General features: G+C 38.1%; 1 protein-coding gene across 1 annotated transcript in view; it reads right to left on the bottom strand.

Annotated features, from left to right (window-relative positions):
- LOC136678105 (uncharacterized) overlaps nucleotides 1-15852 on the bottom strand; it is an 88828-nt gene that overhangs the window by 65595 nt on the left and 7381 nt on the right. The window contains 6 exon segments of the mRNA XM_066655952.1: nucleotides 639-1789; nucleotides 1792-1812; nucleotides 1871-2178; nucleotides 2265-2662; nucleotides 3864-3977; nucleotides 4635-4748. Coding sequence (XP_066512049.1) covers nucleotides 639-1789; nucleotides 1792-1812; nucleotides 1871-2178; nucleotides 2265-2662; nucleotides 3864-3977; nucleotides 4635-4748 — 2106 coding nt within the window.

Below are 15852 nucleotides of genomic sequence, written 5' to 3'. Positions count from 1 at the left end.
TCGACACTGGTGCTCACCAAACAAGCAGCAACTCCTTTTTTATTCTGTGCAATGGAGGAATTTCAGGTGCTGTTTTGACTCCTTTATACATTTGACCACGTCTTGTTGTGTTTCCAGTTGGAAAAAATACCACCAGGTACACAGCCCCGAGAAGTGCATTAAGCTCAGTGTGGGGCATTGTTCAGACGACAAAACTAATGTCATACAGGCGTCGATGCATATGTCATACATCATCGCTGTTTTTTAAATACATATTTGGTTCAGGACCAAACCAGGACTAAAATATAACAATGTATGAATTTACATATTTGGTCCAACGCAAGGAAACTGAACTACAAGTCTGAACACACCTCACAGGAATAAAAATGATCAGATTTGAGGAAAATACTGCTTTTATAAACTTGGGGGATTTGTGTGAGATACAGTGAGAGTGAGAGAAAACAAGAGAAAGACATCAGTCTTATCCATGTTCATCAAACTCCACCTGTTCTGTAATGTCTCATTCATTTTATTTATCACATCCTAATTATACACACAGTGAGGAACTTCTACTCACCGTAAAACAGTCTGGAAACTTGTCTCAGTCAACAACAACCTGAAATAAATATATATAAAAAAAACATAGAAACGACACTCACACGGCCTTTCTGCAGTTGCTCACAGCTGGGATCAGACTCCAATAACCCTTCTCAGTGGTTTTGTACTTCCTCAGGTCCAGTTCATCCAGCACCTCGTCTGAGTTCACGAGCATGTAGGCTAACGCTAAACACTCATCAGCAGACAGTCTCTCATTTGACTGATCCTTGGATTTGAGAAACTTCTGAAGTTTATTGGATAAAGAGGGGTCGTTCATTTCAGTGAGACACAGGAACAGGTTGATAGATCTGTCAGAAGGAAGATCCTCTGATGTTATTATGCGTTTGATGTACTGAACTGTTTTGTTGATGCTCTCAGAGCTGCTCACTGTGTGTGTCAGTAGGTCCTGCAGGAGTTGTTGATTGGACTCCAGTGAGATGCCCAACAGAAAACGGAGAAACAGATCCAGGTGTCCAGTCTTACTCTTTAAAGCTGTACGCACAGCTCCCTTCAGCAGCTCGTCCAGTGAAACTCTGTCAGACCACTTCATTTTTTTTGGCTTCAGAAGCTGCAGTTCCTCCGTGTTGTTGTTCACACAGCAGTGAAACACATAGAAAGCAGCCAGGAACTCCTGAAAGCTCAGATGCACAAAGCAGTAAACCTTCCTCTGGTAAAGCACAGACTCCTCCCTAAAGATCTCAGTGCAAATCCCAGAGTACACTGAGGCCTCAGTGACATCAATCCCACACTCTCTCAGGTCGTCTTCATAGAACATCACATTGCCCTTCATCAGCTGTTTGAAAGCCAGTTCAGACAGTTTCAGAAACATGTTCCTGTTGGATCTCAGGAGTTCCTGTAGAGTTCCGCTCTCATCTTCCTCCTCATACTTCTCCTTCCTCATGATTGTTTGAGTGCACAGGAAGTGTGAGTACATTGCAGTCAGAGTTTTAGGGATTTCTGTGGTCCCTTGTTTCATGATTCGCTGAAGCACAGTTGCTGAGATCCAGCAGAAAACTGGAATGTGGCACATGATGTGGAGACTCCTCGTTGTCTTAATGTGGGAGATGATACTGTCGGCTTGGTGTCGGTCACTAATCCTCTTCCTGAAGTACTCCTCCTTCTGTGGATCATTGAATCCCTGAATTTCTGTCACACGGCTGATGTACTGAGAGGGGATCTGATTGGCTGCTGCTGGTCTGGAGGTTATCCAGATGTGAGCAGAGGGAAGCAGGTCTCCTGTGATGAGGTTTGTCATCAATACATCCACTGAAGACACCTTGGTCACGTCTGACACTTTCTCACACTCTGAGAACTTCAGTGGAATTCTGCTTTCATCGAGGCCGTCAAATATGAACACAGTTTTACACACGTCATATTCCTTTGTGTCCAGACCTCGGAGCTCAGGATGGAGGTCACACAGAAGTCCATGAAGACTGTACTGTTTGTCTTTAATCAGGTTCAGCTCTCGGAATGGAAGCACAAACATGAACTCTATATCCTGATTGGCTTTTCCTTCAGCCCAGTCCAGAATGAACTTCTGCACAGAGACAGTTTTTCCAATGCCAGCAATGCCTTTAGTCAGAACGCTTTTAAGTTTTTCCACTTGTGGATCTTTATCTTCTTCTCCTTCTTCACATCTTCATCCATCACAGCTCTGGTGTTGTCTTCTTCCATTTCTCCCATCGTACACTGTACAGGGTTAAATATGTCTAAACAGTTTATTGGTGTATCTGGCAGGTTTTGTTTCCAGGGTTTGTTCTCAATCTGTAAAACTTCATGTTCTTCATTCACTCCTTCCCTCTCTCCCTCGATGATGTAGAGCTGAGTGTAAACCCTGTTCAGGAGGATTTTATTCTCTTGTGTTTTGAATCCCTCAAATAAGCTCTCGTACTTGTTCTTCAGGCTGATTTTGTTTCTCTCTGAGACACTGAGCAGGACGTCATCCACTGGTTTGTATTCATCCAGCTCCATGAACTCCTCCGTGTGTGGAAACTGAACAGAGCCTGTTTTAAACCTCTTTCTGCAGCAGGGACAGGTCAAGTCTCCTGAGTGGACAGACTGGTCCCTAAGGCTCCTGATGCACTGTCTACAAAAAGAGTGTCCACAGGTAATAGAGACTGGATCTGTCTGAATCTGCTCACACAATCCACACCTGGAACCATCCTGGAGCAGCACATCCCTCCTAGAGAACACAGCAATGCATCAGTATCACAGACATAAACTGTATCTCATTTATATTCAATACACACAGTCATTTATTTTCTTGTCAATGTTGGTTATGTCTCCACTCAGATCAGTTTAGCTAATTATCCTGGGATCATGCTGTCTGTAATTAAATAAATGTCTAAGTTAATGAAAGAAAATGCCTTTCAGAACAAGATGCAGTCTCTAAACTGTAAATCATTTACCATTCACTCTGTCACATTTAAAACATATTTATTCAGGAACGTTCTTGGAAGCACTCAGTTGATTTTATGCCGTAGCATGATGTGCACCTCCCCACAAATGTAATTATGCGTCATGTCAATGCAGACCGCAATGACTGTGATTGGTCAATAACTGGACAGATATTTTTTATGTTGAACCGAAGAAACATGACCTACCCACTGAATAGTGCACTTTAAAGATTTAAAAAAGTAATTCTACTAGACCCCACTACATTGTGTAATACATAGTAAAATGTGATCTGGAGACACACGAAAGAATTGAATGCAAGCCTCAGAAACATCATCAGCTAATGAACAAACTCAGATACTTTAAGGTGCACACATTACTGACAGATACTTCCAAATAAACACAGATTGTGTAAAATCCAAAAGCACTAGTCAATAAGAGTGAATGTGTTCACACAGTGAGACATGAACAGATGGTCATCATGCCCAATACCAAACACTGAACTGCATTCTCTGGACTGATGGAGCACCATTCAACACCTCAGGAGTGAATCAGAGTGGTGTCTGTGATCCAGAACTGATCATTCATCATCAGTACCTCACATTAGTAATGGATTTGTTCCTGAGAGCAGTCAAAATCTCATGGCAGTGTTGTTCCAAAGTCAAAAGCAAAGTCTTCCTCAAAAGAATATAAGCAGATACTGCAGCAAAGTGGGAACTACTCCCTGTCAATACCATTTATTTCAGAGGAAAGAGTCTACAACCTCCTGGTCATATATTAGATCCCTGTATAATGTGGAATACTGTAAAGATGTTAAAGTAAAAGGACGCTTCCTGAGGAACTTCCTGCTGTAAATCACCTCCATGTTGCATGATGCTGTGTCAGTGTCTCACCTCTGGTCTGTACCAATTCTTTCATTACTCAAAGTAGGAGGGTGATGCATGGAGTTGTTGCTCTTCAGAGACACACAGCTGGGCTCTGGAGGTTCTGCCCTGAATGTCTGCTCTCTGAAATGTGAAGTAGAGACAAAACAATGAAGCTAAAGTACTTGTCAGAAATTTTATCTAAAAATGGCAAAATGTTCATTAAGCGCCATCCCCAAATTATCTTTAAATCTGTAAACATCACAGTTCATAATTAACTCATACAATAACTGAACACCTGACTTGTCAGATAATGGGGATTTGTAAGTTATGGAACAGTGTAAACCGTGAGATAATGACCTATACCTTCAGAACAAGGAGGAATAAGGTAGGAATATCCACTTTATTTTGAAACAAAGATAGTAAAGGGCTCTTCATTATTTTTCAATGTGAGATTTCCTCTTCTCTGCATTAGTTGTGGGTCAGAGTTACAAAACAGTGGGATAGTTCTCCAAACACCATACAGACCATAATACTGAGTCTTAACCACATCCTCAGCTTTTTCATCGAGAGGGAGGAGAACACAAAGTGACTGGACGTAACAATCAAAACCAGTTTTAAAAGAAAAGTGGAAATATGGAAAGGAAAATCTTTCACTAAATTCTCTTAAATGCGCCGTGTCCCTCAGAGCAGTGAAAATAAGGTGGATACAGTAAAATGTATGACACTGAACCATTACTGAATCTATACAAGTGTAATGTGTAATATTACAGCGATGATGCATACGCCCGAGTGTCTCACCTCAGGTCAGGATTAGTCATTTCACTGCTGTGAAAAGAAGAATCAATCATAGAGTTGTAGCTCCTCATAGACACAGACCTGGGCTCTGGAGAACAGCCTTTGGATCCCTTCCATCTGGAAAAGTGAAGAAGAGACACATGAACAGATCTCACAGCTGATAATATAAAAGGAAAGGAAAGGAAATGTGTCGTATTCTGTTATAACACAGGGGCAGCTATGGCCTAATGGTTTGTGTGTGTGTGTGTGTGTGTGTGTGTGTTTGTGTTAGGATTTGTTTTCAGTGTGTATTTAATGTGATTACAGAACATTATGGGACTGTATTTGTTTTGTACTCAGCACAGTATTGGATTATAATCAGTTTAAATGTGTAAACCCTTAAGTAAGACCCTCGAAAATGGCCCACTATTGAAATGAATATTTATAGCAGCTCCTCTCCATTAATGGACAATGGTAGAAATGGTGCTAATAACTTACAAACAGTCGTAATATTCAGCAAACCTCCCATGAGCACTCAGTCACAGTGGGTGTATATGACAGTGTAGTCAGTGCATGTAGCTACAAGTGAGGTGAACTTAGTGAAGTGGAAACTCACTGTAATGTAGTGATGGTTTAATGAATTCTGAGACAGTGGTGCACCCTTTTCAGGTGAATGTGGCTCAACTTAAACTAAGAATATAAACAGACGCTCAGAGAAGTGCACTGTACTTCATCTAGTTTCTCTGCATGGTTTTAAATGACTCTTTAAGGAAGTGTGTCCTTGTTGTGAAGAGTGTTTATTATGTTTTACTCTGTGTTCAGATGAACACACTGCCCCCTAAATTAGTTTGTAATATAATTTAATTATAGGTGTGTCCTATTTAGTGAATGTAATGAAGATATCAGGACATGTCGCTTCAATAAAGGATCTTTAAATTATCGTGTTCCTGTCATTTTTATTCTAAATTTTATTAAAGGAAATCCTCCAGTTTGCTCCAAATAAAAACCCTCGAGAGAAAATAAACAAATAAACGCGAGTGACTTCCACAAACGCAGATTCAACACTTTACAAATACATTTTAAATTCGAGACAGTGATTTTACAAATATATTCAATGTAAATGTAAACAAATGTATTTATTTTCACATAAAATGATGATATATCTATGAAAACCAAACACGTGTTTATGAATGTAACTGTATTTGTACAAACTGCAGACCGTGAGACACAGAGTGTGATGTGTTCATTTGTGAACAGTGAAACATATCTGTGACTTGTGTTTAATTTGTGGATTAACATTTACGCATTTGTAAAGTATTTTGAGACTAATCTCTCTCCATAAAACTACCAGTAAAATCATTAAAGGAGGGAGAGGAGGTAAAGCGCTGCGGGCTCACACTGCCCCCCTGTGGCCCTCGTTGGAAATACCGCTCTTATTTTAAAACACTCATTCTTACACAGATGCAGTTTTCGGCTCATTTTAGAGCGGTTACACTTTAACACAGATATCTTAAGTTCTACAAAAAGTAGGATGATCATTAAAGGCTTAAACTGATGTAGACACTTGGGCCAAGGCCTTTATTAACCTTCAGACTATTGATTAAGAAAAAAAAAGCGCCTGTTATTTTAGGGTTAAACAGTGTGTTACTGGGTGCTGAGGAGAACAGACCAGACATTTTCTGATTCACTAGGGTCTTAAAAAACAACTTACAAAATATGAATTAAAAACAGTCGAGGATTATGGAGTTATACAGCATTTTTTTTCTGAAAGTAGACCGTCTGTACCTCAAAGTAACCAAACTATAGTAATAGTTCGTCTGTCACCAAACATAAAGGTTTTATTTGGTTGTTCTGCGATAAAACAAGTCAATTTAAGTTTATTCTAAAATATGTTCCCAGGCGCTGCCTCTCTCTCTCCCAGACCCAGAGAGAGTGAGTGATCTCGGCACATCGACTCTCTTTGTCTTTATCTGGATTCTGATTGGATGGCTTGACCGCCAAGTGGGAAGGACATACAGGCCGGAGACCAGTAAATAGGCGGACACCGGTGAGGGGGAGGTTATGATTAGGGGGAAATCTGACAATGCTCTCTGAACGGCAACAGACCAGTGCACCACAGACAGTCATTTTATTTTATATTCATTGGATTGGCCACATTGTAGAGTTTTTATCTGTTGTTTTTATCCTTGTATTTACCTTGATTAACTGAGTTAGCAGCGTAGCTGATGCGCTAAAAACAACGCTTGACTGCCGCCTACTGATACATTTTGTGTCAACAGAACGTTAGTATATCAATCATTGACAACAGCAGTGTCTTTTTACTCGGGTATGTCACTTAAAATTGGGGTACCATGGTGATAGCATATGGGTTTACATGCATGAACGTGTGGATTTATTGATATGGTGACGTACTGACACTGGATATGTTTGTGATTGTGTATTTTAATATACTGAATGATGTTTTGTTATTTCTTTTATAGAGTGGGGCTGCAGCCAGAAGTGCTGCAGGCCACTGTTTTTTTCTCTCCCCTGTGTATTGTGTTTTTACATATGTGGACATTGTTTTAACTGAGCCACTTGTTACTATTTTACACATTAAAAGGTTTTATTAATACTGTTTTGGGGTTTAGGCCTTAATGTTGCTAGTTGTAACGTTTTATGATGGCATATCATAGGCCGTTTTTATGTAGTTGCACCCAGGAAGGTGCTTCTTGTTGTTTTTAGTTTTCTTTCTTTGTTTTGTGGTCAAGGAGTGGGTCACCCCAGGTGCTCTGGTTGTGCTCTTTTTGGAGGTGGTTTACTGTGGTGCTGTCATCTTGCTTTTAGTGACCGTGGTATGATATTGGTTTTGTGTGGTGGTGTTATTGACTGCATGACTAGTGTGCAATTCAAAGGGCTCTGTGGCTTGGGCACTTCCTTGGCCACATCTTATTGGTCTGTGATATGTTACTTGTTGTCTATATGTATATCAGCTTAAACCCCATACAGCCTTTTAAGAGTACCTACAGTATTAAGTGTTTTTCCTCTTAGTGTATTAATTTTATTTAACTGAAATAAAATTTGTATTGAGACTTGGCATCCTGAGTGATACACGTGTGTTATTGTCTGGCCCTCGCACTCATTCGGTTGAGTGGCCTAGCAAGGGGTCCCCTTTCCCATAATATAGGGGTGGCGTAGTCGATTTATTGGATACCGTGGTCGTGCACAGTGTTAGCCTTGGGCGTCTGGGGCGTGGTACACCACCCACCATAACGTAACATCACCGCCCAGAACAGAGCTGACCCTGGCACAAATGTACATGCCCAGTAAACATTTAGCCGTTGATTCAACGTTGAAATAACGTAATGACTGCCGTCTAATCAACGTTCTATTAAGGTTGAAAATGAAAGTTGAAAAGACGTCCAAACACAGACATTGAAAAGACGACTATTAGACATATTTTGGACGTTCATTGACGTTATTAATTGGTCCCGAAATAAATTAATTGTATAAAACGCATTTTGGACATCCACTGACGTTATCGATTAGTCACCACTTAACTAACTTATTAAGATGGATTTTGGACGTCCATTGACGTTTAAAATATGTCCTTGACGGACAGACTACTTTTAGACCTATTTTGAACGTCCAGGGACGTTCCTTGTTTACTGGGTGGTGTAAATTAGTGCTAGCAACAACGGTAAATGGTACTGCAACTACTGTAGAAATTACTTTATTACTAATAGTCAGTACTGTAAATGCTATCTAGATAGGTAGTTATCAACATACAGGGCTAGCTGATTGTGTAATTCTTAAATCTAAATACATTTCTAAAGGAAGCTTAATACTGCAATAAAGTTAGCTTGCGGTAAGCTATTCAGAACTCTGTAGACTATAACTCTGTAATGTAGTAACGTACACCTGCATATATTAGTGTGTATTTGATTTAACTATGCTTCACAATTTAGGTACAACAAAAGAGTAATTCAGGTTTTTTGGTCTTTTTCTGATAAACTCAATAGAGCTTTCCAGGGTTAAAACCTATTTGTTCAGTGTTTTTTTTTGTGTGTGTGTTTAAAACTCAGGAGGGTTGCTCAGGTGGGTTGATTTAAACCTGCCTTCCTCTCTCTACATGAACAGTTTTTGGACTGCAGTATTAAGCTTCCTTTAGAAAGTTATTTACTGGTCTCTGGCCTGTATGTCCTTCCCACTTGACGGTCAAGTCATCCAATCAGAAATTACCTTTGTCATTTGACGTTTCTGATTGGCTGAAACTGAGGCACATTGTAATGGCTGTAAGTGTGGAGCGAGAGCGTAGGACAGGAGAGCAAGATGTGTAGGTTGTAGTGTGCATTCAAGAAACCTTGCTCGCTCAAAAATAAATAAATAGGACCCCGCTCACAGCCGGCAACCGCTCATTGGTCCACAGCTGCACTGAATCTAAGAAGGAACGCCCTCAACTTTGAATTCACGAAGACTTTACGTCAAAACTTACCATTGCCTGGGCGCTAGGAGCTCCAGAACAGTGCGTTACCGTTACTCAGGAAATAAAGGCACGTTTACTGTGGCGTGGTGAGTAAGGGATTGTCTTTTGGAGCTTTTCACCGGTGCGGCGCCTCTCTCCTGAAACTGTGTTTTTTTAAAGACAGAATCTGAAGAGATTTTACAGTCTGTTATGGTTTAAATGTCCGAGTTTAAATGTCGTCCTGCTCCAGGTGTAAACAGTCAGTACCGAGCAGGGGGCTGAAAGTCAGTGTGTGTGTAGTGGTGTTACTACTGAGACATATGAGGTGGTGTTGAGGGCTTTTTGATCAAATAATTTGACGCTATGAACTAATTAATGTTGATTAACAATAGAGGGCGTTTCTGTACAAAGGGGTTAATGGAAACTTTTACATCTGAAGATAAAATTGTGCACTAATGTGACAAATGTTGTCTTCGAAAAAAAAAAACCTAAATAAAATAAAGAGCAATTATTAACGATTCCAAAAAACCACTAACCCTCCCAGCACTGTCCCCACTCCATTCAGTGACACACACCCCTCCCCTCCCCCAACACACACACACACACACACACTCCTTAAATGACCGTGGTCTGGAAGAAGAGCCAGAATTAAAGGATGACGTCACAGATTCAGTGGAAAAGTTTGGACGCCCCCCAGTCACCTACAAGTTTATTGTTTCTCTAAATTCATTTATTTATTCTTAACTGAAAAAACTAATAATAGCTCAGAAATTCAGCAGTAAATCCACAGATTGTTTTTTTAAACAAAATGTTGGGGAAATAAAACAAAACTACAATTTTAATTCAGAAATAAAAAGAAACTGCATTAAAAAGTGCAGAAGTGAATGTGTTCATCTCCTTCACCTCAGAGACTCAACCATGTACTCAGGTGTACCCAAACTTGTGATGAACTGCACTGAAGCTGCTGATAGAAAGGAGGTGTATCACGGCTGTTGGTGAAAGTTTTAATTGTTTTCATTTTCATTTGTTTGGTGAAAGTTTTAATATTCATGTATTTATTTTTCCTTATCACCAGAAAAAACTGTCAGCTGCTGAATTTTCTTACAGGTCAAGCAAAATCTGCCATTTATTTTAGCAGAAAGAAGATGGTGGACTCTGGGGATTATTGTGATGTTTTCCAGGTTTTTAAAAGGTTGGTCCAACCACGTATTAAAGTGGAGTTTCTGTTTTATAAACAGATGTATAATGTTGATGGGTTAGAGGAGGTATGGGGCTGTGCTGGGGCTCTCTGCTCCACAGAAAGTGGGATTCTAACACTTTGAGCTTTTAAAGTATACATTGTCCATGTCTGAATGACTGTTAATAAAGGCTTATTCAAATTTCAATTTCCACTTGGAAGATCAGAGCACAATCTGGTTCACCTTATGCCTGTGTACAAACCCCTTGTACATAGGGAACTAGCCAGATCATTTCAGTATAGACTAAAGAAATGGTGGTGTATTTCCACAGGAGCAGACATAACTCTAGACCAGGCGCAAACTCAATTTCATCCGTGTTTCTTCATCAAGTTATAAAACAGACGTTAAACTGACACCTAGTGGTCTGGATGTTTGAGGTTCTGTACCAAAATCTCATTTAAAATGGGCCTCTATGGGAAACTTGCTCTATGGGAAATAATCTGGTCCATTTGGAGTTTACAAAGCTATTTGTTTCTTCACGATATGTGAGTTTCACTATATAAGAAATGTTAAACCAATCATAAATAACTTCCAGCTTATTTAAATTATTAACAGATGATAACTCACTTTGTGTGACAGGTTCCACTGCTGACGTCTGTTGTGTTTTGAGGCTCCATCATGAAGTTATCACAGACACAACTGGAGGCTGGACATGCTGCTTTCTGCTCCGTTGGAAGAGGCTTTGATTTGAAGTAAGACTAGGATCCTGAAATATCTGAAATAAACATAAAGAAAATACATTTAACCCTCAACAAGTTAAAACTCATTGCTTCAACAAAATCTTCTCCTTAGATTTCATTAGATTCGTTAGATAACATTACTAATCGACACATGCTCACACCGTCTCGTGTGTGAGGAAAGACTGAGAGAACGTTTAAAGGCTTTTGCAGGTGTGTTGAGTTAATTCGCTGATTAGAGCGTGCCACCAGGTGTCTTCAGTATTGAAACTTTTCACAATATTCTAATTTTCTGAGACACTGAATTTGGGGTTTTATTAGTTGTCAGTTATAATCATCAAATTAAAAGAAATGAACACTTGAAATATATCAGTCTGTGTGTAATGAGTGAGTATAATATACATGTTTCACTTTTTGAGTTGAATCACTGAAATAAATCAACTTTTTCATGATATTCTAATTTTATGACCAGCACCTGTACAGAGGTTTAATAATATAGAGGTTTCCAGTCTTTTTTGTGGTATAGTGATATGAGTTTTGTTTCTAAAAGGTAGGTTAACAGTGCACTGTTTTAGTAATAGTAAATGAGATTTGAGTATAAAACACTAGTTAATAGTTGTTGCTTACTGTAAAATAAGTAATAAAAATGTGTGATAACTTCATCATTTAATAAAGATGATTCTGAGAAATCACGTTTACTATTTTATTCTTGAACTCCACCAAGCGTTCCGACAATACAACCAGCTCTCACATGTGCACTCTGATCTCTCTGGCTGTTCTTCCCCTGAATGTCCTTTCTCAATATGTGGCTCCACAGTACGTCCTACTGGAGTACAGTGGTGTTGCACTCACTAGGAGACTTGGAGAATTAGGATACCACAAAATGCATTCAGGTTGTAGGGTTTTATAATAATTTAAAATATTATACACCCTTCTAAATAAGTTTGTACTTGATAAAAAAAAAACAGGCAGTGTATTTGAATTGTCTTAATTTGGTAACTAACTATAAAGCTAATATTCAGCGGTGGGTGTTCTGAGGTAATGACAAGCCCTTTTGTGATCACAGCAGTAGGTTACAGCTTAACATTTGAATTCACAGATGAACTAATACAGCTCGTCTCAGGTCCCCAGTCCTTAGAGCACGTCTACCTCTCTGTCTCAGGGCTCAAATCTTTACTAAAACCAACAGGACTGCAAATATGACTGACATCTTGATACTGAATACAAAAGTGGAGATTATTGAATAAATGGAGCTTGATCCAAAACATTGCCAAACTCTCTCGTGTCTCAGTCTATATAGTGATCAGTGAACAAGTGGATCATTTCAAACACAGCCCAAGTTTTTTTATTTTTTATTTGGTCCAGGCCGCTGTGTGGATAATAACCACCCCCCTTTACTGCGGTTAAGCCAGCCGCCGTTTGAGAAAACACGGTTAAACTAGCCGCACGTCAAATTTTAGTGCGCGTATACTAGTGACAAACCGGTAATACTCAATGAGCGTGAAGACCTGAGCTTATACCCTTCATTTTAAAGCAAAAGTAACGGCATTTAAGCGGTTTATATATTGGTCATTTCTAGTAAGCAGTCCATACAATCAACAGATATCAGTTCAGGGTTTACTACACTATCTATCTATGAAATATGAGATGGTTTTACTATATAGTTTTTATGTAAATGACATTCAAAATCCCTATAATTGTCCATTGTTTTTTAACATGAGTCAAGTTCACTGCTTTATAATATGGTCATTTCTAATAAGTAGTCCATACAACCAACAGATATTAGTTCTGTGTTTGCCATACTATGTACCTATGAAATATGAAGTGATTTCACTGTATACTTTTTGAGTAAATGACATTCAAAATCACAATAATTCTCCATTGTTTTTAATGATGACTCAAGTTTGATGGTATATAAAATGGTAATTTCTAATAAGTAGTCCACACACCCAACATATATCAGTTCTGTGTTTGCCATACTATGTACCTATAACATGTGAAGTGATTTTACTGTATAGTTTTTGAGTAAATGACATTCAAAATCCCAATAATTTTCCAATTATTGGAAATTTGAATGTCATTTACATAAAAACTATACAGTAAAATCACTTCATATTTCATAGATACATAGTATAGTAAATCCTGAACTAATATCTGTTGGTTGTATGGACTACTTCTTAGAAATGACCATATTATAAAGCAGTGAACTTGACTAATGTTAAAAAACAATGGACAATTATGGGGAATTTGAATGTCATTTACTCAAAAAGTATACAGTGAAATCACTTCATATTTTATAGGTACATAGGGTGGTACACCCTGAACTGATATATGTTGTTTGTGTGGACTACTTATTAGAAATGACCATATTATAAAGCAGTGAACTTGACTCATGTTCAAAAATATTGGACAATTATTGTGATTTTGAATGTCATTTACTCAAAAACTATACTGTAAAATCACTTTATATTTCATAGACACATAGTATAGTAAACACAGAACTGATATATGTTGGTTGTGTGGACTACTTATTCAAAATTACCGTATTATAAAGCAGTGAACTTGACTCATGTTAAAAAACAATGGACAATTACAGGGATTTTGAATGTCATTTACATAAAAACTATATAGTAAAACCATCTCATATTTCATAGATAGATAGTGTAGTAAACCCTGAACTGATATCTGTTGATTGTATGGACTGCTTACTAGAAATGACCAATATATAAACCGCTTAAATGCCGTTACTTTTACTTTAAAATGAAGGGTATAAGCTCAGGTCTTCACACTCATTGAGTATTACCGGTTTGTCACTAGTATACGCGCATTATAATTTGACGTGTGGCTAGTTTAACCGTGTTTTCTCAAACGTCGGCTGGCTTAACCGCAGCACCCCCTTCTATGTAAAGACATAGAACTATATAAATCATGATAAATAACGATTATAAAGTACATTAAACTATTATACAGTTACACACTCGGCTGTGGTCTTTGCCATTAAAATGCCATTTTGTGACTGGTCAAATAGTAAACACGACTAAAGCTGAAAGAAAACCGAGAACAACAGCTACAAACACACGGGATTCTCTCTTTAACCCGCTGGATAATCCTCACACACTCCGTTTTTAATGTTGTAAAGGCTTACCGTCTCAAACACCGTCTCCTCTCACTCTGACCTCGTCTCCTTTCAGTTTCAGGATGTGGGCGTTGTTCCGAAGGCTGACCTCCCAACGTCACGCAGCGGTATGAACACTCACAGATAACACTCACAATTTATTTGTGTTTATAAGAAAGTGTTAAACTTAATTTGCTGCACATCGCATTACTTGTAATGGTTTTAAATATATTTGGACTCATATATATCCGTATTATTAACGCGTTTTAAAAATAAGACACAACTCAACCATGACTAGGGCACAAAGCTAAGAGCATCTCCTCATTGTTGGACGTTGTGAGGGGTGCTCACCGACCTGAGTTACTGTAATCTGAGCAGTAATAAACACTGCACTGCAAAAGAAAGAGGCTGGCTAAAGAAAGTATAAATCATTGTTAGGAACAATGTTTAAGCTTTAATTGTTTGAATGTTATTCACATTAAACCCTCTAATGCCTTGTTTAAAAGATCAATATAAAACAACATGAATTCTGGGGTATGTTTATTTCTGGTGTTTAAATGTATTCCAAGACAGATCTTTCTCACTCAGGATGCTAGAAAACTGCAGATTTGAGCATCATCTTTCTTTTAATCTTTTTAGTCTTAATAGTAACTCTCCATGCAAATGTTTTCTGAAATACTAGATCTCATCAACGCTCTCATGTTCTTAGGTATAATATTTAATCATGTATACGTTTCCCTTTATTTAATCAGATTTTGATGTTTTCATTTCTTTTCTCCCACATCCTTTATTTTTGTAATTGTAAACCAGTTTGAATGAACACAATGTATGAAAGGTGCTCTATAAAAAAGTGGCCTTGCTGTGGGACTGACCAGAAAACCAGGGTTAATTTAACTGTAGACAGGGTGTGTTTGAGGAGGGTTAGGGGTTGGTAAAGCCCCACAAATATCATGGTGTGTTTGAAACCTGCCAAAATTATTCTCCTTGCTCATCTCTGGAGGGTAAAGCCTGATGCACATCAAAGCTGTTTGGGTTACATTACATGGTAATGCATTTTATTGTAGTATTTATGGGGAGGGTTTGGTTAGGTGAAAATCATTTTGGAAAAGCTATTTTTGACACCTGCTGAAACATCACTTCCCTTTACTCTGGGTTGTGAGGCCTGATACACATCAAATAGTCTTAGTTACATGACTTGCTCTGTAGATACAGTTCTCAAATGTACCTCATTTTAACAGGGAATAATATAATGGGGAGGACATTTTTTGTCAATTTATGCCTTTAATACATTAAATTAAACTCTGTAAATTCAACAGGACAGAATAATGTTTACTGAAGAGGAGGTGTAATTTATTTAAAATCAAGCCATAGGCAAAATATTTATTGAAAACCAATCAGACATAATATATATTTATATATGTATATGTATATATGATATGATATAATAAGTTATTGACACAGATGAGATTAATAGGTTAACAGGCAAAAACTATGGAGAGAGATTAGTCTCAAAATACTTTACAAATGCGTAAATGTTAATCCACAAATTAAACACAAGTCACAGATATGTTTCACTGTTCACAAATGAACACATCACACTCTGTGTCTCACGGTCTGCAGTTTGTACAAATACAGTTACATTCATAAACACGTGTTTGGTTTTCATAGATATATCATCATTTTAATGCGAAAATAAATACATTGGTTTAAATTTACATTGAATATATTTGTAAAGTCGAAGTCTCGAATTTAAAATGTATTTGTAAAG

This window comes from Hoplias malabaricus, chromosome 2, assembly GCF_029633855.1.
Source record: "Hoplias malabaricus isolate fHopMal1 chromosome 2, fHopMal1.hap1, whole genome shotgun sequence".
In the NCBI taxonomy this organism is placed as follows: domain Eukaryota; kingdom Metazoa; phylum Chordata; class Actinopteri; order Characiformes; family Erythrinidae; genus Hoplias; species Hoplias malabaricus.
Note: the sequence above shows the minus strand (reverse complement) of the source record. Positions and strands in the feature narration are given on the sequence as shown.